Source organism: Amborella trichopoda, chromosome 10, assembly GCF_054954075.1.
Source record: "Amborella trichopoda isolate Santa Cruz 75 chromosome 10, AtrichopodaSantaCruz75HAP2 v2.0, whole genome shotgun sequence".
NCBI lineage: Eukaryota > Viridiplantae > Streptophyta > Magnoliopsida > Amborellales > Amborellaceae > Amborella > Amborella trichopoda.
The window spans coordinates 21,763,699-21,791,367 of NC_142345.1; the positions used below are offsets into that span (position 1 = coordinate 21,763,699).

Consider the following 27,669-nt stretch of genomic DNA (forward strand, 5'->3'; position numbering starts at 1 on the left):
AGAGATTCTTCTTCAATCTGCTCATAATATGCTCTTTGGATGGTGAAAAAATCAGGTGTTCTCCTTGTACGGTTACTTCGCCTAGGACATGGTGACGTGGGATTTTGCATCTCACTTTTGCCACTTATCATCTCCTGCATTTTTGCTTGCTGATGAGTGACATTCCCCTCAAGGAACTCATCCTTAAGAAAGTCTATAGGACAGCCCTGTGTTTGGGTTGTAGAACTGGTATCCCTTACCGTGATCACCTAATGGTTTTAGATTCTAACCTTATCCTATTTTTGGTGTAGTATTAGGACATGGGTTGAGCATCCTCACATTCTTTGGTAGTCCAGGGATGGAGTACGACTAGTGAAAATGTCATGAGGTGTTAGTGTGATAGCTTTCATGGGAATCCGGTTAAGAATGTAAGCAACATTAATACTGCCTCCTCTCAGGAATCTAAGGATAGCATGTCATGTCCCATATGCTCCTCACTATTTCCACGACGGTCTTATTCCATCTCTCGGCTACCCCATTCTTTTGAGCAGTTTATGGCATGGTATATTAGTGAATTATACCATGCTTAGTACAAAACTCTTTAACCCACCGCCTCTATCAGTTATTAGGACCTTAATTTCCTAGTTTGGTTGAGTTTCTACCTCGGCTTTAATTCATGAAACGGTCTATGTATTGATTTTTCACTCAATAGGTATACATAGCCAAAATGGGAGTGGTCATTTATAAAAGTGATAAAGTACTTCTTGTGGCCCTTAGTGGCTACCTTCTTAGGTCTACAAATATTGCTATGGATAATCTCGAAAATGTTATCAACTCTCTGAGCTTTGGTAAAGGGTTTCTTGACTAACTTTCCTTGAACACAAGATTCACATACTTCACTTAAATCACCATTTAAGTTTTTCAATAATCCTTCTCTCTTTAATTCTTCCATTCTCTTTTAACTTATATGCCCCAATCTCATATGCGATATATGCATCATCAACATCATCATAACGCGAGATATATCAAATTGAGTTCTTTATTACAACTGAAAAGGAGCCATCTAAAAGAGGACCAATCATTCCAATCTGTATTCCACCTTATTACTAGTAAACAGGTTGAAGTATTCTTCCTTAGCAAATTTAAAGACCGAAACCAAACTCTTTATCATCTATGGAGCGTAAATAGTGCTTTAATACCACGCGTCATTTTATTCTCTCTTTTTGTAATTCTTTCCTTCGTCCTTCTTAAAAGGTTTAGAGCTCGATTTTAGATATACTAGATTCACGGATTCTCCAGCAATTGGAGTATCGTCAGTTGTCCTTCTATCCTCTTTTGCTTTAAGCTTGGTAATGATATCGTCCAACTTTGGCGTGCTCTCTTTTGTACTGAGGGCTGAGGTGAATGCTTCCTAGGAACTTGGCTGAGTGGTGAACAGGTAGCGCACTTGCATGTTCTCTTCTGGCTTTATTTGGATAGCCTTAAGTTCTTGGATCAGTGCTCTGAAAGTTTGGATGTGATTGGGCAATTTTCTTCCCATCTTTGATCTTTAGGTCAGAGTACTGCTTCATTGCAAGAGTCTTTCCGGTTAAGCAAGGAGTAGAATAGTCTTTTTAGAGTTTCTGATGAATTCGTTTTACAGTCTTTAAGGTCTTGTACTCGAGAGCGTGGGAGTCATCCATAACCTTCACAAGGAGATACTTAGCTAGGGTATTTATGCTCTCCCTAATTGATTGCTTCTCATAAGCATCGTCTCTTGCTTCATGTGGGGGTTCTCTGTGAGCAGCTGACTAAGTCCTTCATCAATGAGGACATATCTTATCTTTCTTTTCCTGCTTGCTTGGATCTTGCCATCGAACCTTTTGGTCTTCAAAAGTTCAGCTAGAAAGCCTTTGGCTTCCATCTTTTTGACTCAAGAAATAAAAAAAGTTCCTAAATAATTCCAGTAAAAGGACTAGCTTTGATACCAAGAAAGTATGGCTATGTAGAATTCTATGGTGTCAATTCAAAATTTTTTCTCTTCTTTATTAATAATAAGAATTTTTATTGACCATTGCCATAATATATTGCAGAAATAAATCTGCGACAATCTACGATCTTTAATTCTTATTGCCAAAGTAAAACTTTGAACTAAAAAAAACTGAAAATTTACAATATGAATTATAATACAAATAGGAACTCTTAATTAAGTAGGGGTCTTGGTCCAAGTAGGAATCTTTATCCAAATAGGACTCCTAATACAATTAGGACTTATAAAAAAAATATGAAACAAGAAGTGAAAATCAAACTGATAAATAAAACTTGGAAGACTTATTCAATGATTGCCTAGGGTTACCCCCTTAGGACAACCGATTACCGATGTAATTGTGCACTCGATCTTTAGGTCCCGTTGAATCCTTTGAACTTCGAAAGCACCTTTGGAATACCCTCTAATTGATCTATGGGGTTAAGAGCATGGGCCACTAGAACTAGGATTTCTTTAAACCCCTTTTAATCTTTTTGGGTGTTACACTATGTTGCACCTCCCCTTAACAAAGATGAGGCTGGGTTTGAGAAACAAGGGTGTAGAGAGTGAGTGGGGAGGGCTCCCTGCCTTGTATAGGCCTTAAGGCTCTAGTGTATTCCAACTTGAATTAGGATTAGGTTTGACCTAGAACTCCCTGGTAATCTGTGAGGTGAGAGAGAAACAAATTAGAGCTATCCATTTATGAAACAACCATCATGATTAGGAAGAAAATTTGAGAACCTTATCCCTTGAATCTTTGACCTATATCCACTTCTAGTTGGATTAGAACTCGATCTACCAATGTCCCATAAAATATAAACTCTTAACCACATAGAAACTTCTAATATCTTTGGAAGTCTAAGTCAAGATGAAGATCTTATTCAAAGTCTTGAAGAATATTTTCCAACCAACTAAATATTTTCATTATCTCTTAGGAAGATTTCCCCGTCAAGTGTGAAATCCACTTTAGAAACGGAAGAAAAGGAGATTAGACAATATTTAAATTTAGAAACGGAAGATTTCATAATCTCATGAAGCTATTAGGTATGAGATTAGACAATATTTAAATTTAGTAAAACTAGAAACAAAAGAAAAGCAGCCTTGTTATATGAAAATATCTTCTTTAGGTACTTCTATTAGTGGTGATCTTGCTTGGAAGTATGGTCGTAACCCGAATCCGAATGACAAAAATTGTATAATTTGTAATTGTTGTGGAAATGATACTAATGGCGGTACTTAACAATTTATATTGTTTTGTGGTGCCTTGAAACATTTTAAGAAATCAACCTACAAATATAGGATGATACTAATGGCGGTATTTACCAATTTATATTGTGTTGTGGTGCCTTGAAACATTTTAAGAAATCAAACTATAAATATAGAATTCTGTTTCTTGATGCAAAATGTTAGCTGTGTCTTGCTTGACTACCATGTGGTTTGTTACTTGTTTTCCACCAAAATGGAATAGTGTGAATGCTAAATAATGATCTTAGTAATTTCTCAGAAGGAAAAAAGAGAGCAGAAAGAATATGTTCTTAGTTACTTTAATTGTCATGCCTAAGGGCAGTATTCTTCTTCACTTATGCTTTTCTTTTCTGGAATGTGTATTTGGCATGCACCAAAGTTAATTGATGTTTAAATTCCAAAGGAATTTACACTCATTCCAACCCCAAATTTGGCATTTTACTTCAATACCCAATTTCTCCCCCTTTTTTCATTTTTTCAAAAAATCGAAGTGGTAAGAAAGTTCTTGACTTCAAATTATTGATTTTGGATCTTCAAGGTCCAAAGACAAGACATAAAACATAAAAGTTTGTCTCCATTTTTCATTTTTTCCAAAAGTCGAAGTGGTAAGAAAGTTCTTGACTTTGGATCTTCAAGATCCGAAGTCAAATTCTTGCCTTTGGATCTTCAAGGTCCAAGCACAAGATATAAAGCATAAGAGTCTTTGACTTTAAACCTTGAAGTTCTAAAGTGGTCACGTAATTTTTGACTTTGGACCTTGAGGTTTCGAAGTCAAGACTTTTTAAAGTTCCAAACTCGGGACATAAAACACAAAAGTTTGGATTTGAGACCTTGAAGTTCTAAAGTGGTCATCAAATTCTTGTCTTCGGATCTTCAAGACTTGAAGTCAAGTCTTGACTTCGAAACTTCTAGGTCCAAAGTCAAATCCGAAGTTCACTTCCGATCTTGAAGGTCCAAAGTTAGAGTAAAAAAATTCTTCATGACTTCAATTTGATGTTGTCACTTCAAATCTTCAACATGTGAAGTGGGGAACTTTGGAAGGAAAAGAAAAAGGGGTCTGAATGTAAAATGCAAAATTTTAGGGGCACAACTATAATAATATATATTTAGTCGTGTATGGGCATAAATTTCTCTAAATTTTAATAGAGCAATATTAGCCATACCTCTATGGTTTTCATCTTTATTTTCTCTTACCCTAGTATTTGATGCACGAAATATCATCACTCTTTGGGTATAAACCATTATAAAGCTTGGCTGCTTCCCATGTGTGTGTGCATGCAGCTCGACTGTTTCCTCTGTGTGTGTGCATGTGCACGTACGTATGTGTTATATATAATTTTACAGAGGGACATTTTCTCAGCACAAACTTGAGAATAAACGTGCACACTCTTTGATTAACAGGTGGAGAATGTTGCTGTACATTGCTTGTCTCCCAGGTTTTACTCTCATAGTTGGAATGCAATTTGCTGTTGAGAGTCCCCGCTGGTTATTTAAAGTAGGTTACCATTTCCAAATCATTTATGTTGGATTTTAAGGCTCCTTTGTCTTTATGATTTGATAAAAAATCCTACTATACTTCAAATTCATGAGATTATTATCTGTTTGCCACTTCTATGAGGTTTAGGTTGGAAGAGTGAATGATGCAAAGACAATTGTGTCCAAACTATGGGGTGAATCTCAAGTTGACATTGCAATTGAAGAATTCAAATCCGTTTTAAAAGTTGATGGTACGAATGAAGAAGCTAACTGGTCAGAACTCCTTATAGAGCCCCATAGCAAAGGTAATATACAAAGGTCTATGACCATCAATTTATACTCTTTTTGTATGCTATGACATTGCTGACAGTTTTTCTGTTTGTCCTCATATGCTTTTGAATGTCACAAAGGGCACACTATCAAGAATGCTTATTCATCCGTAGTTAATCCCTGTGTCTCTAATTTGGTCAATAGAGAATCAAATATATCAAGACTTCCTCAAGGGAGATCTGTCAAAGCACATTACCATAAGAGTGTCCAATTGAACAAAGAAGAAGCCTAATGTAAAAAAAGAAGACAATGATGATGCAGTTAGGTTTTTATTTTCTTATTTCGTTATATATATTTAAGAGACTGAAATTAGGATAATTTGGTTTTTTAGTGTTTTGGTTTTCTTAGGGTCTTGTATCTTTCAGTTGCTACAATGTGGAAAGGTGAATTTTGAGAAGATGAAGTACTCGGGTTCAATGGTGATTACGGTTTCTTATGGAGCAAGTATATTTTTAGGAGCTTTTTCTATAAATATGTGAGTGTTGGACAATGAAGAACATAGGATTTTCGTTTGGGACTCGTGAAGAGACTCGTTTGGGGGTGGATTCCCTTTTAGACCATGAGAGAAAGAGTAACCTCTCAATAATTTTTTCTTTATTGTTTTGTTTGTCTGCTTTCCCCCTTTCTGCTTCTTTATGTGCTATCAACGCTTCAGAAGATCCATCCACGCTGCCAAAGTCCACTCCTATGATCAAGGGGGATATGCTGCCACAAATAGTGGATATTGTGAATCATCAAATCAAAGGGAGCATAAATCGAGCTATGGAGAGTTTGAGAGAAGACTTTCCAGTCCTAGATTGCTGAGTTCAAGGAGGCATCGGTGAGACCAGCTGTTGCAACGATTAGAGAATGAAAGAAGTGGCTATGAGGAACTCCAGGTAGTGAATTCAATAATTTTTCTGGCGATATAACTGAATTCCACTTATATGGGCCACTAAGCACTATTGTAAATAAAAATTAAAATCTCAAACACAATCTAGGATCTATACCTTTGCTGCCAAAGCAAATAAAAACCATCCAGGAGCAATAACCAATCTTCCACTATAGTTTTGAGTACAAAATAAGTTCTTGGAAATTCACAGAAAAATATAAAATATGACTGAAAAATAATTAAATCAACTAGGAAGTTAGATGTTGTTTGGAGTTACCTTCACAGGTCTTACCTAACCGGTGGCACACCTTTTGTCCCTTTTGATGTTGCTAGAATTTTAGAGATAGGAAGCTTTCATAGGCAATAGCCATTACTCTAGCGTTTTAAAGAGCATGGAAACCTAACTAGGATTTGTGGGAAACCCTAGGATCAAATTGTGGTTGGTTTGAAGACATAGAATCGTCCTTTGGCTAGAGGTACCCTTTTCTTCTCCTAATAGCAAAATCAATGTGCCCATTATTGTCTTATCAAATTTTGGGTGGCATGACCCCTTTCGGAAGGGGGGGAGAGAAAAAGGAATTTTTTAATGAAAGACAGAGATTTGGTGCATGGAGAGAGAAATACGTTTGTTGAGGGATGGGTGATTGTCCCTTAAATTTCGAAATGGATGGTTGTAAGAGTGTTATCAATAAACATCAAGTTCAATTTTTTTTTTTTGCTTTACAAAAAAAAAAAAAGAAAAGAAAAATGTTTGTTGAGAGAAAGGGCTCAATGGCGTTTAAATAGAAAAAATTCCTTCTCCAATTTGGATTAGAATCCGTAATGCCTATCTAATGACAATTTGACCAATAGGAACTTAGGAAATCTGTGGGGTGAAAGATAGCAAATTTGTGCCATCCATCTCACAAATCAAGCATTATGATTTTGGGAGGATAATTGGGAAGCTTATCCCCTTATAATTTGAGCCAAGGCCAACTTCTATTTAAATTAGAATTATAATTCAAACCTTCCTAATATCTTTCCAGAATATGTAGAAAGTCAAATAATTAGAGTTTTGGTCAAACCAAACTACTAATTAAAACAATATTTTTGAAAAATAGCTCTCATTTAAATAGGAATTATATATTTTTTAATTTTAAAAAGATTTCTAACTAACTAAGACTATTAATTAAAAGTGGCAAATAAACAAAAATAAATGGGCCGTGCCACCCTAGGGACTTTGTGTGCCCCCCTCAAGGCCACACGTCCCAGACATGGTTGACGCACACATGTTGGTGCCAAATCCTTGGTCTCCACATGTGTCTTTCCAAGTTCTGAAAATTTCAGAAATCCTCTTTTTAATAAATTTACAACATAAAAAATTTTAAATCCTGAAAAAATATGTAAAAATCATAAAAACATTTCTATTACCAACATAAAATATTTTAGAAGTGGACTGGTACTAATGGGTCAAAGTTAGCAAATATAAGGGCACTCCACTTGACCCAAGAACCATGATCCACTACTTTTTTCTTATCCAACCCAACAATGACTCATGACCCACAATCTCAATGTAGGAACTCATGATTGGCTTGTCAATATTGGACAATAAACAGTGGAACCTTGATCTTGGATGTGGATTATAGTCACCCCATTTGGAGCAAGTCTAATTTTTATTAGTACATGCAGAGGGGGCTTTTTTTATGTACATGTACATGTGTCCCTTCATAGATTTTCCAGTAATGCGGCTGTCATGGGTACATGTTGTTTTCCATAAATTCTTCAACTAGACTGCTACTTTAGCTGTGAGGCAATATGCCACATACTCTGACTACTTGTGGTAGCATGCCACATACTCTGACTCCATAGTCGAGAGTGCAATAATATCCTGTTTCTTTGAGCACCAAGAAACTGCTCCACCTGCCAGCGTGATGATATATGGATGTGGACTTCATCTCATCTATATTGCCCTGATACTCCGCATTTGAATATCCTTGTATCTATATATCCGAGTCTCCTCCATGAGTGAGTGCATAACTAACTGTTCCCTTCAAATATTGCCTTCCAGTGCTCCATGCTCGGATTACTCTAAAACCTGCTTATCAAACTCATAACAAAAGATAAATCTGGTCTTGTCCCATAGATAACATACATCAGTGACCCAACTGCACTTTTGTATGCAATTCTCTGCATGGCTTCCTTTTCTTCTGGGGTAGTGGAACACATGGCTAGGCTAAGCTTGTTCTTCTTGTCAATGGGGGTTAATATGAGCTGACAATTTTCCATTTTAATTTTTTCAAGAATTTTCTTACAATGTGTTTCTTGAGATAATTTACTAGTTTTCTATTTTCTGTTTCAGGTGATTTTGATTCCCAAAACATATGATGCTTCTCCAAGTTTCTTCATATCAAATGCTATGACAAGAAAGCTTTTATCTCCAATACGAGACTCATCGAACTACTGGCTATTAACTTGTCATCCATATATAGAGAAATGAAAACAACGTCACTCCCATTGACCTTGACATATATACAATAATCCTTTTGGTTTGGCAAAAAACCAGCTGATGACAAGGTCTCGTGAAACTTAATGTATGCCTTGATGCCTGTTTAAGGCCATAAAGGGGCTTATTGAGTTTACACACTAGGTTTTTTTTTTTTTTTTAAGGAAGCCCTCTGGTTGCTTCATATAAATTTCTTCTTCTAGCTCCCCATTAAAAAATGCAGCATTTGGTGTATTTCGAAGGCGAAATGGACTTCTATGGCTATAAGGATTTTAATGGAGGGGAATTTTGCTATAGGGGAGAAGGTCTAATCATAATCTCTTCCCTCTTTTTGGGTAAACCCTTTAGCAACTAATTTGGCTTTGTATTTCTCCAACTTCCCTTTTGAGTTCAATTTCTTTTTATAAATCTACTTGCAGCCTATGGGTTTTCTCTCAGGATTACTATCACTGTTCTCAAATACTATTTTGTTTGGTTGAGTTAAGTTCATCAATCATGCCTTCTTCCCATTGTGCTTTTTCGTGACAAGTTATGGCTTCTTGGTAGGAACAAGGTTCATGTAGGGATTATTCTTCAATTCTCTCATAATATTCTGCTAGATAGGTGAAGAAGTCAGGTTTTCTTCTAATTCAATTACTTCTCCTAGGATGAGGTGGTTCGGGATCTAAGGCCTGACTCGTGTCACTCTGTATCTCATAAAACTCGACATGTTTTTGAGTCGCACGATTCTCGAGGAACTTTTCCTTAAGGAAATGGGCATCCTTATTGTCAAGGACAGCCGATGTGTGAGGATTATAGCAACGGTATCCCTTACCATGTGCTGAGTATCTTATGAAAATGGACTTAACAGTCTTAGGATCTAATTTTGTCCTATTTTGATGGGGTATTAGGACATGATTAGAGCATCTTCACACTCTAAGTTTAGCATAGGACAGAGCACGACCAGTGAAAATCTTGTCAGGGGTTAGTTGGACAACTTTAGTGGGAATTTGATTAAGGATATAGCTAGCTGTCAAAACTGCTTCCCCCCAAAACTCTAGGGAGAGTTTAGCATGTCCCATCATGCTCCTCACAATTTCCATCAAGGTCTTATTCCATCTCTCAACTACCCCATTTTTCTGAGTGAGTATACGACATAGTTTACTGATGTATAATGCCATTTGTAAGGAATATTCTCCACCCCTATCAAATCTAAGGACTTTAATTTTTTGTTTTGTTTGGGTTTCTAACTCAGTCTTAATACTCTTTGCAACGGTCTAGGATTTCAGACTTTTCGCTTAATCGATAGACATGACCAAATTGGGAGTGATCATCAATAAAAGTGATAAAGTACTTCGTGCTGCTCTTAGTGGCCACATTCATAGGTCCACAAATATCACTGTGGCCAACTTCTAATTTGTTAGTAGCTCTCTGAGCTTTTGCAAAGAATTTCTTAACCAACTTTCCTTGAACACATGATTCACGGACTCTAGGTTAAGTCTCCATTAGATAATTTAATAATTTCTCTCTTTAATCTCTCCATCCTTCTACGATTTATGTGCTCTAGTCTCATGTGCCATATATACGCATCATCATTGTTATTATTACAACACGAGAAATAAGAAATGGAATTCTTTATTTATTTATTGATAAAGTTAACTGTGAATGGAATTCTTTATTGCAACTAAAAAGAAACCATTCACGAGATGACCATTAATGACCAATTCATTCCCATATTTCACGTCTACCTTATTACCAATAAAATTGGTGAAGTAGCCTGCCTTAGGCAATCTAGTGATCAAAATCAAAACCTTCCTCAACTAAGGAGCATAAAGAGTTTGCTTTAGGACCATATTTTTACCATTCTCAATTGAACGATGAAATCTCCAATACCCAGAATTTAAGTCTTTGGATTCCCACCTATATAGATAATACTGATCCCCAGGGGCAACATGCGTAAAATTTCTAAACCCATCCTTGGTGTTTGAGACATGGACAGTGGACCTTTAGTCCAAACACTATGACCCCACTTTAGGGTCAGTTAGCATGGTCTCAAGGACCACACAAGCATGCACTTTATTGCCCTTGGGATTTGTATGCTTGGGTGCTCTACAATACTTGACAATGTGCCCACATTTCTTGCAGTTATAACACTGTGTATTCTTTAAATCTTTCATTTTCTTAGGCCCATTATTCCCCTTTTGATTCTCATTGGTTTTGTCCTTGTTCTTACTCTTGTCCTTCTTCTTGAATGAATTAGAGTTGGGTTTAAGGTTTACCAGATTTACGGAGTCATTCAAGGCTGAAGTATCACGAGTTATTCCTCTTTCTTCTGTGGCTTTAAGTTTGGAGATGATCTTGTCCAATTTCGACATACTCTTGCTGTGAGGCCGAAATGAAGCTTTCCCATGAGCTCAGCATAGAATTCAGCAACTGGCAGATTTGCATGGTTTCGTCTAGCTTAATTTGCGCAACCTTGAGTTCGCAAGCTAAAGCTCTGAACTACTGTATATGCATGGTTAATTTGCCTCCTACCTTTATCTTCAAATTTGAATATTGTTTCACAGCCATTATTTGCTTGGTGTGGTGAGAGGAGTGGCATAATCGGCCTCAAGTCGTTCATGAATCTCCTTTGCAGTCTTCAAGTGCTCATACTTGAGAGCATGGGAGTCATCCATGGCCATAAGTAGAACATGCTTTGCAAGAGTATTTTTTTGCACCCATTGTGCATAAGCGTTTCTTATAAACTGCCTTTCATAAACATTACCTCTTGGGGCAGGTGGGGGATCATCAGTAAGCATCTGGCTAAGTCCTTCTTCGAAGGGGACATAGTCTATTTTTCTCTTCCAACTAGCATAGTTCTTCCCAACAAATCTTTCAAACTTAATAAACTCAACTAAGAAGCTTTTTGATGTCATGTCTCTAGACACAAAAATAAAAAAAATTCCTAGACTATCGCACTAAAATTTAGAGGCACTGATTTCAATGAAAGGAGTGGCTATGTGGAACTCCAGGTAGTGAAATCATAAATTTTCTTTTTCTTTTATTCAATATACCCGAATTCCACTTACAGGGTCCACTGAACACTGCTGTAAATCAAAACCCTAAACACATCCTAGTATCTATACTTTTAGTGTCAAAGCAAATAAAAACCATTCGAGAGCAATAACAAATCTTCCACTATAGTTTTGAGTACAAGATATGTTCTTGCAAATTCATATAAAAATATAAAATATGACTAAAAAATAATTAAATCATCTGGGAAGACTTATTAGATGTTTCCTGGAGTCTCACAGGTCTTGATACATCCCACACTTGATTCTCTAACTGATGGTGCACCTTTTGTACTGGAATTTCAAAGATGGAAAGCTTTCATAAGCAATATCTCTTACTCTAGGGTTCTAGAGAGCATGGAAACGTAACTAGGGTTTGTAGGAACCCTTAGGAACAAATTAGAGTTGGGCTTGAAGGCAGAGAATCCTCTTATGGCTAGACGTACCCCTTTTGTTCTTCAAATAGGAAAACCCTAATTGGGGTTTCAATGTGCCACCCTTGTCTTATCAAATTTTGGGTGGCATGATACTTTTTGTAAGGGGGAGAGAGAAAAAGGAGTTTTTAATGAAAGAGAGAGAGATTTGGTATATGGAGGAGAGAGAAATATGTGTGCTTAGGGAAAGGGGCTCAATGGTGTTTAAATAGAAAGAATTCCTCCTTCTATTTGTATTAGAATTCCTTCTTTAGGTATTACCTATCCATTGATATAACTTGACCAATAGGAACTTAGGAAATCTGTGAGGTTAGAGAGAATAAATCTAAGCCATCCATTCCACAAATCACTCATCATGATTTTCGGAGGATTCTTAGGAACCTTATCCCTTTATAATTTGACCCAAGTCCAACTTCTATTTAAATTAGAATTATAACTAATCCAAAACTTCCAAATATCTTTTGAAAATTTGTAGGAAGTCAAAATAACTAGAGTTTTGGTCAACCAAACTCCTAATTAAAATAATATTTTCAAAACATAACTCTCACTTGATAGAAATCAAATCTGTTTTAAGTTTAAAATATTTCTAACTAACTAAAACTATTAATTAAAAGTGGCACATAAATAAAAAAATGGGGTGTTCCACCCTAGGGACTTTATGTGGTCCCCATAAGGCCACACGTCCCACACATGGGTGGCACACACATTTGGGGGCCGAATCTTTGGTCCCCACATGTGTCCTTCCATGTTCTGAAATTTTTAGAAATGCCCTTTTTAATGAAAGCAATTTTTTTTAAATTTTGAATTGTTTTTGAAAATCATAAAAACGTTTCTGTTACCAAAATAAAATATTTTAGAAGTGGAATGGTACCAATGGGTCAACATTAGCGACAATGGCACTCCACTTGACCTAAGAGCTACGATCCACTATTGTTTTCTTATCCAAGCAACAAGGACCCATGACCCACAGTCTCAATACTAGGGCTTATGATTGGGTTGTCAAAGTTGAACAAGAAACAATGGAACCTTGATCTTGGATATGGATTGCAGTGCCCCCTTTAATAGCGAGTCCAACACTTGTTACTAAAGTGCAAAGGGGGCTCTCTCTATGCACATGTACACGTGTTCCTCTATAAGGTTGCTTTTAGCAAGCTGGCTGTCATGTTTACATGCTGTATTGAAGGTTGTTGAGGCTTTGGCCCTCGCTCTCACTGGTCCACAACCGCGTATAGGAGACCACACAGTTCTCCTGGTCTACAAACATCTTCTCTGGGCATCTCTCTGACCTCAACAAGGGATGACCCACTGTAAAGCCTTCTCGGTAGCGCTACATGCCCAGGGCTAAAGATTTTATAAATAACCAAGGCCATAAACCGCTCTACCTATCACAACCCTGCCCCCAACCACCGTACCCAACGCTGTGATGGGCAATCGAGCGCGGGTTTGTGAACCAATGTAACGTTTGTCGCTAGCAGTGGACTCAACGCCTTTATATTCAGAAATCGAGCAAACCATAGGAAAGAACTAAAACAATAACTCAACAAGTAGATGAACATAGGCAGTTCCATACACCAAAAAATCCATAATATAGAAATCTTCCAAAATATTACATTTAGTTTGGGGCATCTAGGCCCAATATTACACATATCCACCAAGAAGAAAACAAAACCAGGTCCAAACAGCCCAGACATAAACAAGGTCTAAGCACCTTCTTCAAGAACACTACCTTTGTCTTCCAGCCGCCAAACATGAACTTCCAGCCCTATACCTGCCGCTATCAATCTACAAGGAGAGGAGAAATAATGGGATGAGCTATACAGCCCAGTAAGCAGGTCTAGTGTTATGCATCTGTGGTGGTTCTATCCATATGTGACAACAGTATAGTTTATCAATATAAATTCCTAATTTAGCATAAATGCAAATCAAGTCAAGACAACGAATATGAGCATTTCATTTAAACGACAGTCCTCACTAAATCAGTGCCATTAGAGCCTTCAATTTGTGAAATCATAAATCATTCCATCATTATAATGCTAAACATTCCTTATAAATTCCCTAAATCACTTATTCCCGCAGTAGAGGCCCTATTCATCAGGCGAAGCCAATCCTATTGCTTAAGACCTCTACCATCACATAAGAGGGAGGGTAATGACAAGTGGGATATCCACTTTGTAATACCCTCAACACACTCACACAGTCCCTAGCGCACATTGGGGTTTCGATGGGCCCTTACCTTGCAAGACATCAATCACATATCATTTCATAAATCTAGGGTGCGACCCTTTATCTTCTCCCTTAACCCGTTCCTATCATTATGCAGGTTAGAGGATATGTCGGCATATCTTTCTTTACTATCGTTGAGTGTCCCATCGCGTAGCAGGCAATATCATGGTAGCATCCACTACCGGTGAGTGTCCCACTGTGTAGTGACCAATATCAATATAAACAGTGGCCATTCATCACATCATCATAATAGTATCCACTACCGGTGAGTGTCCCACCGCTTAGTGGTCAATAACAATATAAGCAGTGGCCATTCATTGCCTCATAACAGATGAATTATATTTCATCATAACTTCATAGCATTTAGCAAAAGACATGCATTTCATAAGCTATCACAGGGCATTTACGCATAAGCTTTTTCAGTATTATTGGCATTCATTGTTAATTCATTTCATTATTATTGCTCTCGTGACCCCTTTTTCTCACAAAGTGCAGTTTACACCACATCATTCACATATCTTTATGGAATTCTCATGGAATTTATCATATGTCATTCACAATTATCATATATCAATCTAACTTAGCGTCGCATGGTCATAGAATTACCCAATGGCAGATAATAGTGACATGCCCCTCTTGTGAGGGTGTAGCTCCCGATTTAGGGGGAGTCTTAAGATGCCTCAAACATGAAACCTTGAGCTAATACACATTTCTTTACGCAAAATCAGTGATTTGAAGAAATTTGGGTGCCATTTGATGGGTCGAAAGGTCAGTACAAGGTGAGAATTAGTTGCTGGAAATTTCCCTGCAACAGTGCACAGTGACGTGTTTGCGCATTTTCATAGCTCAAAACCGTGGGGAGTTTCAAAAATCTCAAAACATGTAACTTTAAGTACATTCATAAACCTTTCCAATGGCGATAATTTCAAGGTTTTTGGACACCATTAACTAGGTCAAAAGCATTGCCCAAAGAGGGCCACAATTGCTGGAAATAACAGCGACTGTGAACAGTATCATGCCTCGACATTTAGGGCCATATATTATTATCCATGCAAAATAATATCATGACATAAAAAGTAAACTTGGAGTATACACACATGACTTTCATTTGGGACCGATTTGGTCCTATTTGGATGCCATTTGGTCATCGAACATATAGATGTAAAAACATTCACAGTTTGGTAAATTCATATTCTCAAGTTAATATGCTTTTAAAGAGCACTGAATATTTCCTAGCTAAGCTACACTTTGGGCTTGGAACCTTGTTCATCATAAGGAGTCTCACAATGAGCAATTTGATGAGTTTCCATAAATAGAGAGGGATCATACATGTAGTGAAAATAGTCATGGCATTGAGAAGCACAAACTAAAACTTCAACCTCATGTTAACCAATTCATACTTCACATTTTCCTTTATATCACCTAATCCATTTCAATATTTTACAAAAGTCATTGATGCATAAAGCTAAACCCACTTCCTTGACTTCTCACGGTATCACAAATCCTCACTCATGGCCTTCATGGGCTTTCCTTGGCTTCACCAGTGGGCTGTCTTTAAAGGGGTAGCAGTGAACTTTTAGAGAGGAAAAAAGTTGAGAAAAAAAATGGGAGAGACCCGTGTTGCCCAAGACTTAAAAAGAGAGCGTGGTTGGAAAACACTGTCCCTGACGCAATCACTCATTGCTCTAACACGTACGGGGCGGCTCTGACATGTATAGAGGCTGTACATTTGACTAAGACACTCCCGACGTTGTACCAACCGATGCTACTCTCTCCTCATCCAACCGGTGCTGCTCCAACCGGCGCGACCCTCTCTTTATCCAACCGGCGCTGCTCCAACCGACGCTACTCTCTCCTTATCCAACCGGCTCTACTTTCTCCTTATCCAACCGGCGCTGCTCTCTTCTCATCCAATCGGTGCTGCTCCAACCGGTGTTACTCCAGTCGGCGTCGCTCTCTCCTTATCCAACCGGTGCTGCTCCAACTGGCGTTGCTCTCTCCTTATCCAATCGGCGCTGCTCCAACCGGTGTTGTTCTAGCCGACGCTGCTCTCTCCTTATCCAACCGGTGCTGCTCCAACCGGTGTTGCTTCAGCCGACGCTCTCTCTCCTTATCCAACCGGTGCTGCTCTCTCTTTATCCAACCTGTGATGCTCCAACCGGCGCTGCTCCAGCTGGCGCTGCTCCAGCCGGCGCTACTCCAGTCTGCACTGCTCTTTCCTTATCTAACCGGCGTTACTCCCTTCTCACGTGGCGATACTCGCTTGGGAGAAAACTGCGGCCCTTACACAACTCTTAGTCAGTTAACACACACACTCCCACTGAAGTGCATATTCAAACATAAAATTTCATTTTTACAACCTCTTTAGTCCTTTAAAGGCCACAAAACCAAACAAAGAATGCTCTTTGTGGCAAAGACGTCGACCACAATCCAGTTGATTAAGGATCAAACTTCAAATGCAACATGAAACCAAAACTGCTACGAATTCCATTAGGTCCTTATTAAAAAGATGGCGATATTGATGCATCATATGAAGTAGTAGAAAATTGTCCTCGTACACCTGTTTAAATCAATTTAGATTTCCCTTTTTATATCCCTTACATTTACTTTCTACCTACCTTAATAATTATACAATACAACGTATATAGGGAAATGTTGTTTTAAGCAGAGATAGGGCAGAGACACGCACACGAAAGATTATCAAAGATTACCTGCTAACCTCGTAATAGATTTTTCACCCCTCACCTTGCGTAATCGATTTCGTGGTTTTTGGGGAAATCTTGGATAATCTCTTTCCATTTCCTTACTATTAAAGTGTACCCAAATAGTGTAAATGCCATATTTCCTTGTAATCTATTGTCACGTAATAGATTTCCACATACCCAAACGGCCCCTTAATATTTTTATTTTATTATATGTTTTAAGAAGCTGAACTTGGTGTTATTTAGTCTTTTAGTGTTTTTGGTTTTCTTTGGATATTTGGGTGCTTTTTGTTGTAGAAAATTGTTGGATAGAGTCCGAAGCTTGCTTTTGAGAAGATGGAAGCTCTAGGGTCCAATAGTGAATGGATTTCTTATGGAGCAAGTAAGAATATTTATTTTTTTCGGGAAATGTATAACTGTTGGACAATTAAAAGAGGAAAGAACGATTATTGGGGCTTTTCTAGACTCATGAATAAACTTGTTTGGTGCGGATTCACTCTGAAGCTCTGAGCGGAGGATAATCTCTTAATTTTCAGTTTGTTTGCTTTCGCCCTTTGCACTGCATTAAATTCTGCTGCCACACATCACAACCTAATCTACCCTTATAATACACAATAAAATTTTTATCTGTTTTGGAGGTACATTGATTGGACATGCCCAAAGGCAGTCAATGTTGACATTAACACTAAATTATGGCTTGAATTGGCTAGGTGGCTGTTGTATACTCATGTTCACTGGAGTTGATTTTTTTCTTCACTTGATTCTGGTTTCCTTTTTCATTTGTATTAACCAAGTTCCTTTCACATGTTCTAATTTGTTTCATTGTTTAGATGATGTGAGAATGTTGGGGTGGTGTTTAGAGTTAGTGTTTCAGGCTGAAGATGTTGGGTTTTGTGGCCATTTCAAGGCCTTATGTTTGTACGGCCATGTACATTGTAATATTTTTCACCCATGTATGGAGTGAAGTCCATTTCATCAAATTGGTTGATGGATGGTCTTTATCGCTTCGCTTACCGAATGAGTGGAGTGCCATAATTTTATGAAATCTTAAACTTCGGCTCCATAGTTTCTTTAAATATAATTTTTCAAGTTCTTTAAATAAATCAAGAAGAGTTTTAAAAATGGTTTTTAAGTTTTCTTTTGAAATTTCTGGAAAATTGTTTTCCGAGGAAAAATGGACTTGAGTTGCATTAGTGAGACAATTCAGGAAATGATGAATGAGTCCCTGGCCTGAATTGGGACCCAAATGGACCCAATTGGGTGGGTACCATTGGCCCTTGCACTTACCCTGATGTGGTGACATCATGGTGATGCCATCCTCTCCATCCCTCTTTTTCTATGGCGTATACTATTAAGTTGTGCATTTTGTGCGCATGGCTTTTAGAAGAAATGGTCCAGAGGGGATATGATGAGGTTACCAGGGTAATGTAGTTTGATAATGTCGACTAGGTGAGGTAATAAATCTATTTAAAGGAAATAAAGGGTTTAAGAAATATGGATGATGATGTATATAGAATCCATCTCATCTCATGGTTGGGTGATTAGAGATTGGATGACCAAGATTGAGCCAATCTCTTCAGACTTCACATAAAAGGTCCACACAAATCAATGATTCAAATTGCCTCCTACAAGCATGCGCACAAGAATTTTTCAGACTCATGGGTTTCGCTTTTTATTACACTATATATAGGGGTGCCTTGGTACAAATTTGAGCACTCATCCCCTCTTTCTCACACGATGCTAAAGAGCCCACTCTCTCTAGAAATCATAGCCCAATTCATTTTCATTGACCACTTAGGGTTTCACCATTGTTTTTCTTTTTTTGATAATTGTTAACATTGTATTACTAGAGAAAGGTAGAGGTTATAAAAAGTGTAGGACTGAGAGCACCCTCACTGGGTGGCAATCAGTAAAAAATACATCAGTCAATTACATGCAGATGGGTTTATAAGATTCTCCCTACAGACAAGATTTACAGTGAGAAAAGGAAAAATAAAAGGTTGAGCAGTGTCTTGGCGCAATAGAAGACTGGCTATCTAGTGTGGCTGTGGTCTAGAACAAAAAAGGAGTTGGACCTGGCTTGGAAATCATATGTAAGCTAGCTCCCTCCTTCGCTAGTAGGTCCACGAGATATTTGGACGTCCTCCTGGCTTGCTGGCATAAGACGCTCGTATCCCTACAAAGGTGGGTAATTTCATCAAAAATGGAAGACAGTTGCCAAGGTGGGGGGGACAAGCCGCTTGCCTAAGAAATGGTGTTCAAAGAGTCTCCTTCCACAATCAGACGAGTGCCCCAGAAAGGGGTGCGAAATCTCATGCCCAAAAGAAGGGCTGCAGCTTCAGCATTTTGGCAGTCAAAAGTCCCAAGGTGCACACAGAAGGTGAAGAGAACATTTCGCTGGCAATCTCTAAAAACCCCCCAACGCCTGAAGGGCTTGGGTTACCGCGAGAGCAACTACCAATGTTTAACTTGATGCTGCCAACTGGTGGTGGCTGCCAGTTGCTCGCTCTTGAAGGTTTTGAGGGCATGTGGATGAGGGCATTCTTCCAATGGGAGTGAAGGGTGTTCCGAGATAGGCCAGAGAAGGTCTTGTGGTTAGAAGCCCAAAAGGTAGTCAGCGAGACAACCTTGTGGAAGACAGCTAGTGCTGAAAGGTGGGCACCATTGAAAATATGGTTGTTCCTTTCAAGCCATAAGGTCCAAATGGTTGCAGCCACCGCGGCCTTCTATAAGGTTTTTCAAGCCAGAGGCCACTGGGCTTCAAAGTTATAGGAGATCAAGGCTCTGATCGTGGGTGACGAGACCCAATGGATACCAAAAAATTGAAGCAATAGGGACCAAATAGTATGGGAGAATTCACAATGAATGAAAAGGTGAGGGTTGGATTCCTCCTCTCAAAGACAGAGAGCACATCTATTGGGTGTAGAGAGACCTCGTTTTTGGAGTTGGTCGATAGAGAGGGCTCTCTGCGAGCAGGCGATCCAATTGAAGAACTGAATTTTAAGTGGGGCAATGGTGGACCACACTTTTGACGAGATACAGGTGGGGTTGAGGGGAAAGGTTGGGCATTGGGTAAGTCTCTTGTAGAAAGAGGTAACAGTGAAAAGATCAGAGGGGGAGAGGTTCTAGATTAGATTATCACTCCCAGAAAGCTGGAGGAAGTGAGAGGAAAGGGTAGGGAAGACCTTGCACAGAGGGGAACTACCGAGCCGAGGTCAATTCAAAACTTGACCCTGCGGCCTTCTCGGGCATGGAATCTAAGGTGCCTTCTGAGCTGGGGCAGAGAGGAGGCTAAAGACAGCCACACCCCTGAAGCTCTGTGTTTCTGTATACTCTCTGGCACCCTCTTGGATATGGTATTTGTTGCATAGCACCTGAGCCCAGAGGGAGTCTGGTTGAATGGCTAAGCGCCATCACCATTGCTTAGAAGGGCAGTGTTTTGTTTTTTGAGGGTAGGAATGCCAAGACCCCCTTGCTTTCTAGGTAAGGCAAACAATGTCCCAGGCAACGAGGTGAAACTTGTTCTTCTCTGCCTGTCCTGACCAGAGAAAATTTCTCATCAGTTGTTCTATGCGGTTAGACACCTGGACTGGCATCTGAAACAGGGACATGAAGTAAACTGGGATGTTTGCCAAAGTCGCTTTGATGAGGGTAACTCTTCTTGCAGGGGAGAGGTATCTACCTTTCCAAGTTGCCAGGCGTCTGTCTACCTTATCTAAGACTTGAGACCAAAGGCTCGTTTTACGTTTCCCCAAGCCCAAAGGTAGGCCCAGGTAAGTGGAAGGGAGGTCTTCCACTTTACATTCTCAATCAGGGATGATCGCGACAACTTTTGCTTTTGACATAGCTACTCCCATCATTTTGGATTTCATCATGTTAACCTTGAACCCTGTAGCTTTCTGAAAGCACAAGAGGAAGAGTTTGCGTGTGTCGGTTTCTTCTCGAGAGGCGTCAAGGAAGACGAGGGTGTCATCGACGTATTGTAGGTGTGACACCGTGGGGCTCTGAGAAGTAGTAGAGAAGCCAGAGAGGAGGCAAGACTGGTAAAGGCGGGAGAGGGATCTAGAGAAAACTTCCGCAGCAATGGCAAAGAGAAAAGGGGAGAGGGGATCCCCTTGGCGGAGTCTCCTGTGAGGAGGGAAGTATCCTTTCGGTGACCCATTGATGAGGATGGACAAATGGTGGTGAGAGTAACAACCTCTCATCTAATTCTTTCATCGATTTCTGAAACCCATTCTCCCCATGGTTTCATCCAAGATGGACCAGTCGACGTGGTCGTAGGCTTTTTTCGCGTCAATTTTGAAATTAGTTCTAGTTTCTTGACTAAGTGCCTCGAGTGAAGGCACTCGTTGGCTATGAGGACCCCATCCAAAATCTGTCTATTTTGAATGAAGGCGGGTGGGAGGAAGAGATAACAGTGGGAAGTAAAAGCTGGAGTTGAGAGGCTAGGACCTTTGCAAGAATTTTGTAAGTAGAGTTTAGGAGGCTGATAGAGCGAAAGTCCTTGATTTCCTCTGCCCCTTGAACTTTGGGTACTAGGGCAATGAAGGTGGTATTAAGAGCTTTATGGATGATTCCTCTAAGGAAAATTCATCGAAGAAATTCAGGAAATCAATTCTAAAAGTGCTCCAGAAAGTTTTGAAGGGTGCAATCGGGAAACCGTTAAGGCCAGGGGCTCTTGTAAGATTTCAGCCTCAGAGAAAGGTTGCTCTAACGAGGCAGCTAAGTCTTCTGAGAGAGGCAAGAAATCTAGGTCGGCCATTCTAAGCCTGGGGCCAGTCGAGGCAGTGTATAAGGTTTTGAAAAACTCTAGGATGGCCTGCTCAATTTGTGCTGGTTGGTCCAGAAGGCTGTTGTTAACTCTGAGAGTTGAGATGGTGTTGTCCCTTCTGCGACAATTGGCTATGCGATGGAAGAAAGCGGTGTTGAAGTCTTCGACTTTTAACCATTATTCAAGGTCTTGTTGCTAGAAGATCTCTTCTATTTTGAGGGTTGCCAGGTAGTCAAGTTTGGTTTGAGCTCTGAGGTTAAGTTTCGAGGTGTCTAGGGCTCTTGTTTCTTCAAGGTGGTAAAGGTTTCTGATAGAGTCCAGGAGGAGAGATTTGGTTTTGGAGTAATTGCCGGGGAGGGTTTTGCTCCAGGTTTTGAGGAAAGTTTTAAGGAGCTGAACTTTAGTCTGTAGTCTGTACCCGGCTCTACCCCTAACCTGAGGTGAAAAAGAGGCCCACCAGGTAGGTATTAAAGAAACAAGGGATGTCTCTTGTAACCAAGCCAGTTCAAACCGAAAGGGTTTGGGCCCTCCTTGCACAACGTTTGTATTCAGAAGGATAGGATAGTGGTTAGACACTGGTTTGGGTAAGGCGAGAGCAATGGATCCAGGGAAACGTTCCTCCCAGCTGGTGAAAAAGAGGAAACGATCAAGTTTTGAGAGGGTGGGATTGGGAGAGTGGTTGGACCAGGTGAATTGGCTGCCTTGAAGAGGGATATCGATGAGTTCATTCTTGGTGATGAAATCAGCGAAATCCCTCATGTCCTAGCATATGAAGGTAGAAGAGTTTCGCTCATAGGACCAACGCGTGACGTTGAAGTCTCCTCCCAGCCACCACAAGGGGTGTGGTCGAGCTGCAATGTGATCCAATTCGGACCAGAGTTTGGGTCTGAGCGAGATGTTAGGCCCATAGAGGGTCGTGAATTTCCAGAGGGATCCGGCAGGAATACTAGAGAGTAGAATGGTAACCGAGAAATTCCCTAAGTGAGAGGAAATGAGAGTATGTTCTAGTGGGTTCCAAACCACCCAAATGCCACCTGAAGCTCCATTCGCCGGTAAAGCTACCCACTGAGTAGGTTTATGTCCCTAAATTTGGCAGATGAGCTGCAAGGTGGGCTCTGGTTGTTTGGTTTCCACAAGTTCCAAAACAGTGGGAGAGAGTTTGAGAACGAGGTCTTTGACAACATTCTTCTTGGGCTCTTGACCCAGTCCCTTGATGTTTCTTGAAACGAACTTCATGGATTAGTACAAGAGTGGGGGGAGGAGGCCAGCCTAGAAGAGCTCCTAGGGCAAGAGATTAGAGGGGCAGAGGGGGTGTCCCAGGGGGGGCTTGTCTTGGAAAGAGGGAGAGGAGAAGAGACTAAGAAGTTCCCTGTGTCCTTTGGGTCTCACCTTGAACCTGCTAGACGCGTCAGCAGTTAGAAACTTGTGGGCTGGTCCTTCTGGTCCGTCATGGTGGAAACCCATGATTGAGTTGAGTTTTCCCTTATGGCCTGCCAATTCATCTTCAACCACTCTCTTTAGAAATCACAGCCCAATTCATCTTCATTAATTTGTGATGCTGCCATGCTTCACGCATAGATCAAGCTCTGTGGAGGCAACACTTCATTACAGCCATTAGTTCTTCAATTTCAGCAGAGGTCAATTCTTTCTAAATTCTCTGCAATTTCTATTTGATTCCATCTTTGATATCAGATTTGGGCAAAACAGATTTCCATGTCAAAAATCAATCTATAATTCCATGATTTAAGTACCTTGTAATTGAATTTTTATGGCTGATTTTGTACCTGCTATTCACGCCATTGATACTCGTTTAGACCTTCATTTGACCATTATTTCATCTAGGATTGATGTATATCCGTTGGATCAAGATCGTGAGGTCAATTTGCCCAGATTTGTAATGAAATTGATTGATGATCATGTGTGAACGTTGCTTATTTTGTACTGCAATTTTAGCAACATATTTTGAGCGATTAGACCTCTTCATCTTGATCAAACTGCTGCAATCGAGTTCTTTGGTGAATGTATAATGGCTGTGGTTGAACTTTCATTTCATATGGAAATTGAGTTGATCTAGTTGTATAACCTTCACCTACATTTTGATGAAATCTTGTCTCCCATTGTGCAACACGTTGATCATAGTTAGAAATTCAGCGATTATGCAAACTAATCCTGGGAGTTTTTGATCATCATATTGCTGTCACTTCTTTGCGGAAATCTTGAAGGAAAATTCAGGGGGGTAATTGTACTGTCAAACTGTTCGATTTGTTGCCTCATGTGGTCATGTATATGTGGCTGATTTGCAGAGAGCATTATTCCATGATATGAGGTAGTATCTTGTGCATTACCTTGGCCAACTGGTATGAAACCTATAGAGAACTATCTCATCTGGCATATTAAATATTTAATCAACTTATTTGAGTTGGAGCTGATATGTTGTTGAATTCAGAGTATCATCATAGATATCACATTATCTTGTGACTTGATGCTAAATCTTGCACATAAGCTTACCTCATCATATGATGTTGCTCTAGATCCGTGAGAACACTATTTTCAAAGTGTTATTGCCCTTAGTTCTCTGATCTAAACTATCAGCTAATGTTTCCCATTGGTTGGCACCCAAAATGTTTGATAAAATAATTGTAAATGTTGTTACTTGTGCAATTGGCTTCCACATTAGGGAACTATCATTGAGAGCCAGCCACCAGGAAGGCATGACTTATTTGATGTGTATCCAAGTCTTTACGGAGCGACCATAAAGCAGTTGTAGCCTTCCATTTGGTTCATATGAAGAGCTTCACTTAGATCGAAGTGTTGTCATATGTATTTCTCAATTATGCTTGCAATAAAACCTCTCGTCAATTACTGGTTATTTAAATAGTAAAAAAAATAATATTATGCTTGCAATAAAATTTAATTGATGTATATGCTATACTTTTGTACAATTGACTCATGAGTTTTTGTATTTGATTTGGTGCTCAATTTTATTTTGGGATTGTGCCACCTTTTTGATATTCCGCTGCAAATTTGTAGCGAAAGCACATTGTAAGTAGGCTAACCGGACACTCTGTGAATTTTTTTTTAAAAAGTGTACCCAGTTAGATCCCTCTTTTAGAAGCAATGTAAATTTAAGGCATTGATGTATTTATTTTGGCTTTGGACAATAATACTTTTAAGGAAGTTAATAATATCCTTGCTTTTTAAGGAAGGTAATAATATCCTTGCTTTCTATTTTTGTTTCTATTCGTATATAATTTAGAGGATTTTGAGCTACCAAATCTGAAACCTTTTACTGGACAATTTTCTACCTAATTATTGGACTGTGGTCCTCCCATCTTAGATTTTCTTTGAAAGAGGAGGCTAAGCATTATTGTCTTTCAAAGCTGCTTTGATTATCAAGATTTAATCATGAATTACTGCACTCTATTGATACATGATGTCACTTAGTAACTCATGAATGGAGTCAATTGTTGTTTTGGACTCGTATTAGGTACTTGATAATGGTGATGTACTTGGGCACTAATTTACTTTTCAGAATAAATAGTCTCGCTCGTTGTGAAGAGCTACATCAGTGAATTCTCTTTGTGTTTGACCGCAGTTGCTGCCATTGGAGGGATGCTTTTTGCACTTCAACAATTTGCAGGAATTAATGGAGTCCTCTACTTTTCGTCATTGACATTTCATGATGTTGGCATTACGGATGGTGCATTAGCAAGTCTACTAGTTGGTCTCACGAACTTTGCAGGTGATGCACCAGGCACAGTTCTTATTTATTTCTTTGGCCTGTAGTTTCTTGTGAGGTGTTTATGTCATTGTGTAGTTGTTTTCAGGTGCTCTCTTTTCTCTTTACTTGATGGATAGGGAAGGGAGACAAAAGCTTCTTGTGGGTAGCTACTTGGGAATGGTAGGTGATATGGTTTAAGGTAACTATAGTAGTTATTCTATTGGTCATGTTCCTTTAATTGGCAGGAACAAAATGCATATATATGCCTCATTCTTGACACTCAGATTGAGTGTTCTTTCCATGTTCACCAAATATAGTTTTTGCACCAAATGGAAAGAATATCTATACAATTTGACCATAATGCAAGCTTCATGATTCATCCATGTCGAGTATGATGTAATCCTCTCAGCAAGTATAAGCCATCTGTTGGTTAATGGGGCTCTCATTGAACATGAACTTCTCGGAGTTTCTAGCCTCCTTGTGAGGGTTACTTTGCTAGGCTGGGTCTAGATGCTTCATATGGTCCTAACCTCTATCTTGTCGGGCATTTATGGGTTTAATTAATAACAATTAGATGAGCTGTTGTGATTGTTCTAATGGTATATCTATAGTCATGAGCAGCTGTTTTTGTTTTGGATAAAAGTTGGCTGTTTCCATTAATGAGCAAATATGTACAACTTAATCTTTGTTAAAATATGCAATCTGTTTGTTAGTATGTTTGTACTAAAACATTTAGCAAAGTGTTTCTCAAGAGGCTATTATTTGAATGAGCAATCTAGTTTTGTTGGCTCCATCTTTAGTGGGGGAGTTAGCTCAGGAATTGGTTTCTCCACATGAGTGTTGGAAAGATGCATGCAAAGAGATGCAAATCTCAAAAAGATGGTTGGAAATATAATCCAATCTCCATAGACAAGCGGAGAAATTGTTTTCCCAGTTTGTTACATTTAAATGAGTCTTCTTTGACTATGAGAGTCTCCTCCAACTTAAATTGGAAACTTTGAGACCAGTTGGCAAGGAAAGGGCTTTGACGTGGGTGAATCCATGATTCCAATAGGGCAGGTGGGGACTGATGTGAACATCTAGAAATAGATTGAGTGGACCAAAGGAGATGGTCCACGTGGGAGGAGGAGGAGGGTGGGGCGCAGTGGTAATCCCCGCTCTTGATCCCACCACTAAGGCCTGTTCGTGGTAGGTCATGGCCTTACAGGAAGAGGCAACTGAGAAAGAGCCCGAACTGTTTGGGGCCCATTTGATTTTGCCGTGGCCATGCCCCTGGATGTACTGGTTGTGGAGGCTTCTGAGGAGAGAAGCATGGTCCGAGGTTTCTTGGTCGGTGAGATTTGAAGTCTTGGAGACTCAGAACATGTGATCGCCACGCAGTCGAGGTAGGAGGTGCCCATGGCTTTCTGGTTGCAGCAAGGAGTAGATTGGGGAAGGTAAGAGATCCCAACCAGAAAAGGGATCCCAACCAGAGATCTTCCCATAACCCTAGTCATTGACTTGATCTAACTAATATTGGCCGAGAACTCAGAATAGGCTGTAATTGCCTTTCAAACAGCGGAGCTTCGAAGTTTGATGAACCTCTTGGGAGTCAGTCTTGACCTTTTTCCAGAGATGGCACAAGAGATCTAAGCCCTATCACACTATTCAAATTATGGGAAGCAGAAAAGCAACTTCAGACACCCATTCTAGGATTACTTTGGGGACTGTTTTGCAGAAGCAAGAGAGTAAAAAAAATGGTAGGTACGTGATTCAAAATTGATCTAGTTTTTATCTAGAACCATGGGGTGTACTATGGGCTTTTCAAGCATAATGTGGGCTTGAAAATATGAACCAAAAAGCACCGTAACAGAGTAAGTACCTTGTTGGAAATGATGATTTGTAATAGATTACAACAAAATGAGGATGGCTTGATGGTGGCATGGAGCTCCAAGGTGAGTGCCAAGGACCATGGTGAAGATGGGGGAACAAGGGTTTAAGCTAGTGTGGCCATGGATTTCTCTCTCTATCTAAGACGAATCTGTCTCTCTCTCTTTGTCTCAATCAATGGGGCATGCCACCTCTCTTTCTCTCTCTAGTTTCACACTTACATTATAACATTGCTTTGTGTTGAATAGTTTGAAGAGTGAGAGATGACCCTTGTTTATAGGCTTTGGGTGAGGCATGGAGCTCCAAGGTGAGTGCCAAGGACCATGGTGAAGATGACGGAACAAGGGTTTAAGCTAGTGTGGCCATAGATTTCTCTCTCTATCTAAGACGAATCTCTCTCTCTCTCTCTCTTTCTCTCTATCAATTGGGCATGCCACCTCTCTTTCTCTCTCTAGTTTCACACTTACATTATAACATTGCTTTGTGTTGAATAGTTTGAAGAGTGAGAGATGACCCTTGTTTATAGGCT

The 27,669-nt window shown here is 39.5% G+C and overlaps 1 protein-coding gene across 6 annotated transcripts in view; it reads left to right on the forward strand.

Moving 5' to 3' along the window:
* Positions 1 to 27,669, forward strand: part of LOC18428170 (Major facilitator superfamily protein) — a 73,620-nt gene that overhangs the window by 22,478 nt on the left and 23,473 nt on the right. For 2 of the 6 annotated variants that reach the window (XR_016042999.1, XR_016043000.1), the window contains exons 6-9: positions 4,631 to 4,724; positions 4,854 to 5,010; positions 25,146 to 25,292; positions 25,378 to 25,470. Coding sequence is in view for 2 of the 6 variants with exons in the window: in XM_011622852.3 (XP_011621154.1) it covers positions 4,631 to 4,724; positions 4,854 to 5,010; positions 25,146 to 25,292; positions 25,378 to 25,451 (472 nt within the window). In the remaining 4 variants the exon portion in view is untranslated. Of the gene's footprint in view, positions 1 to 4,630; positions 4,725 to 4,853; positions 5,011 to 25,082; positions 25,293 to 25,377; positions 25,471 to 27,669 lie in introns of all 6 variants that reach the window. The other 4 variants (XM_011622852.3, XM_020663564.2, XR_016043002.1 and 1 more) reach the window with 3 other exon arrangements.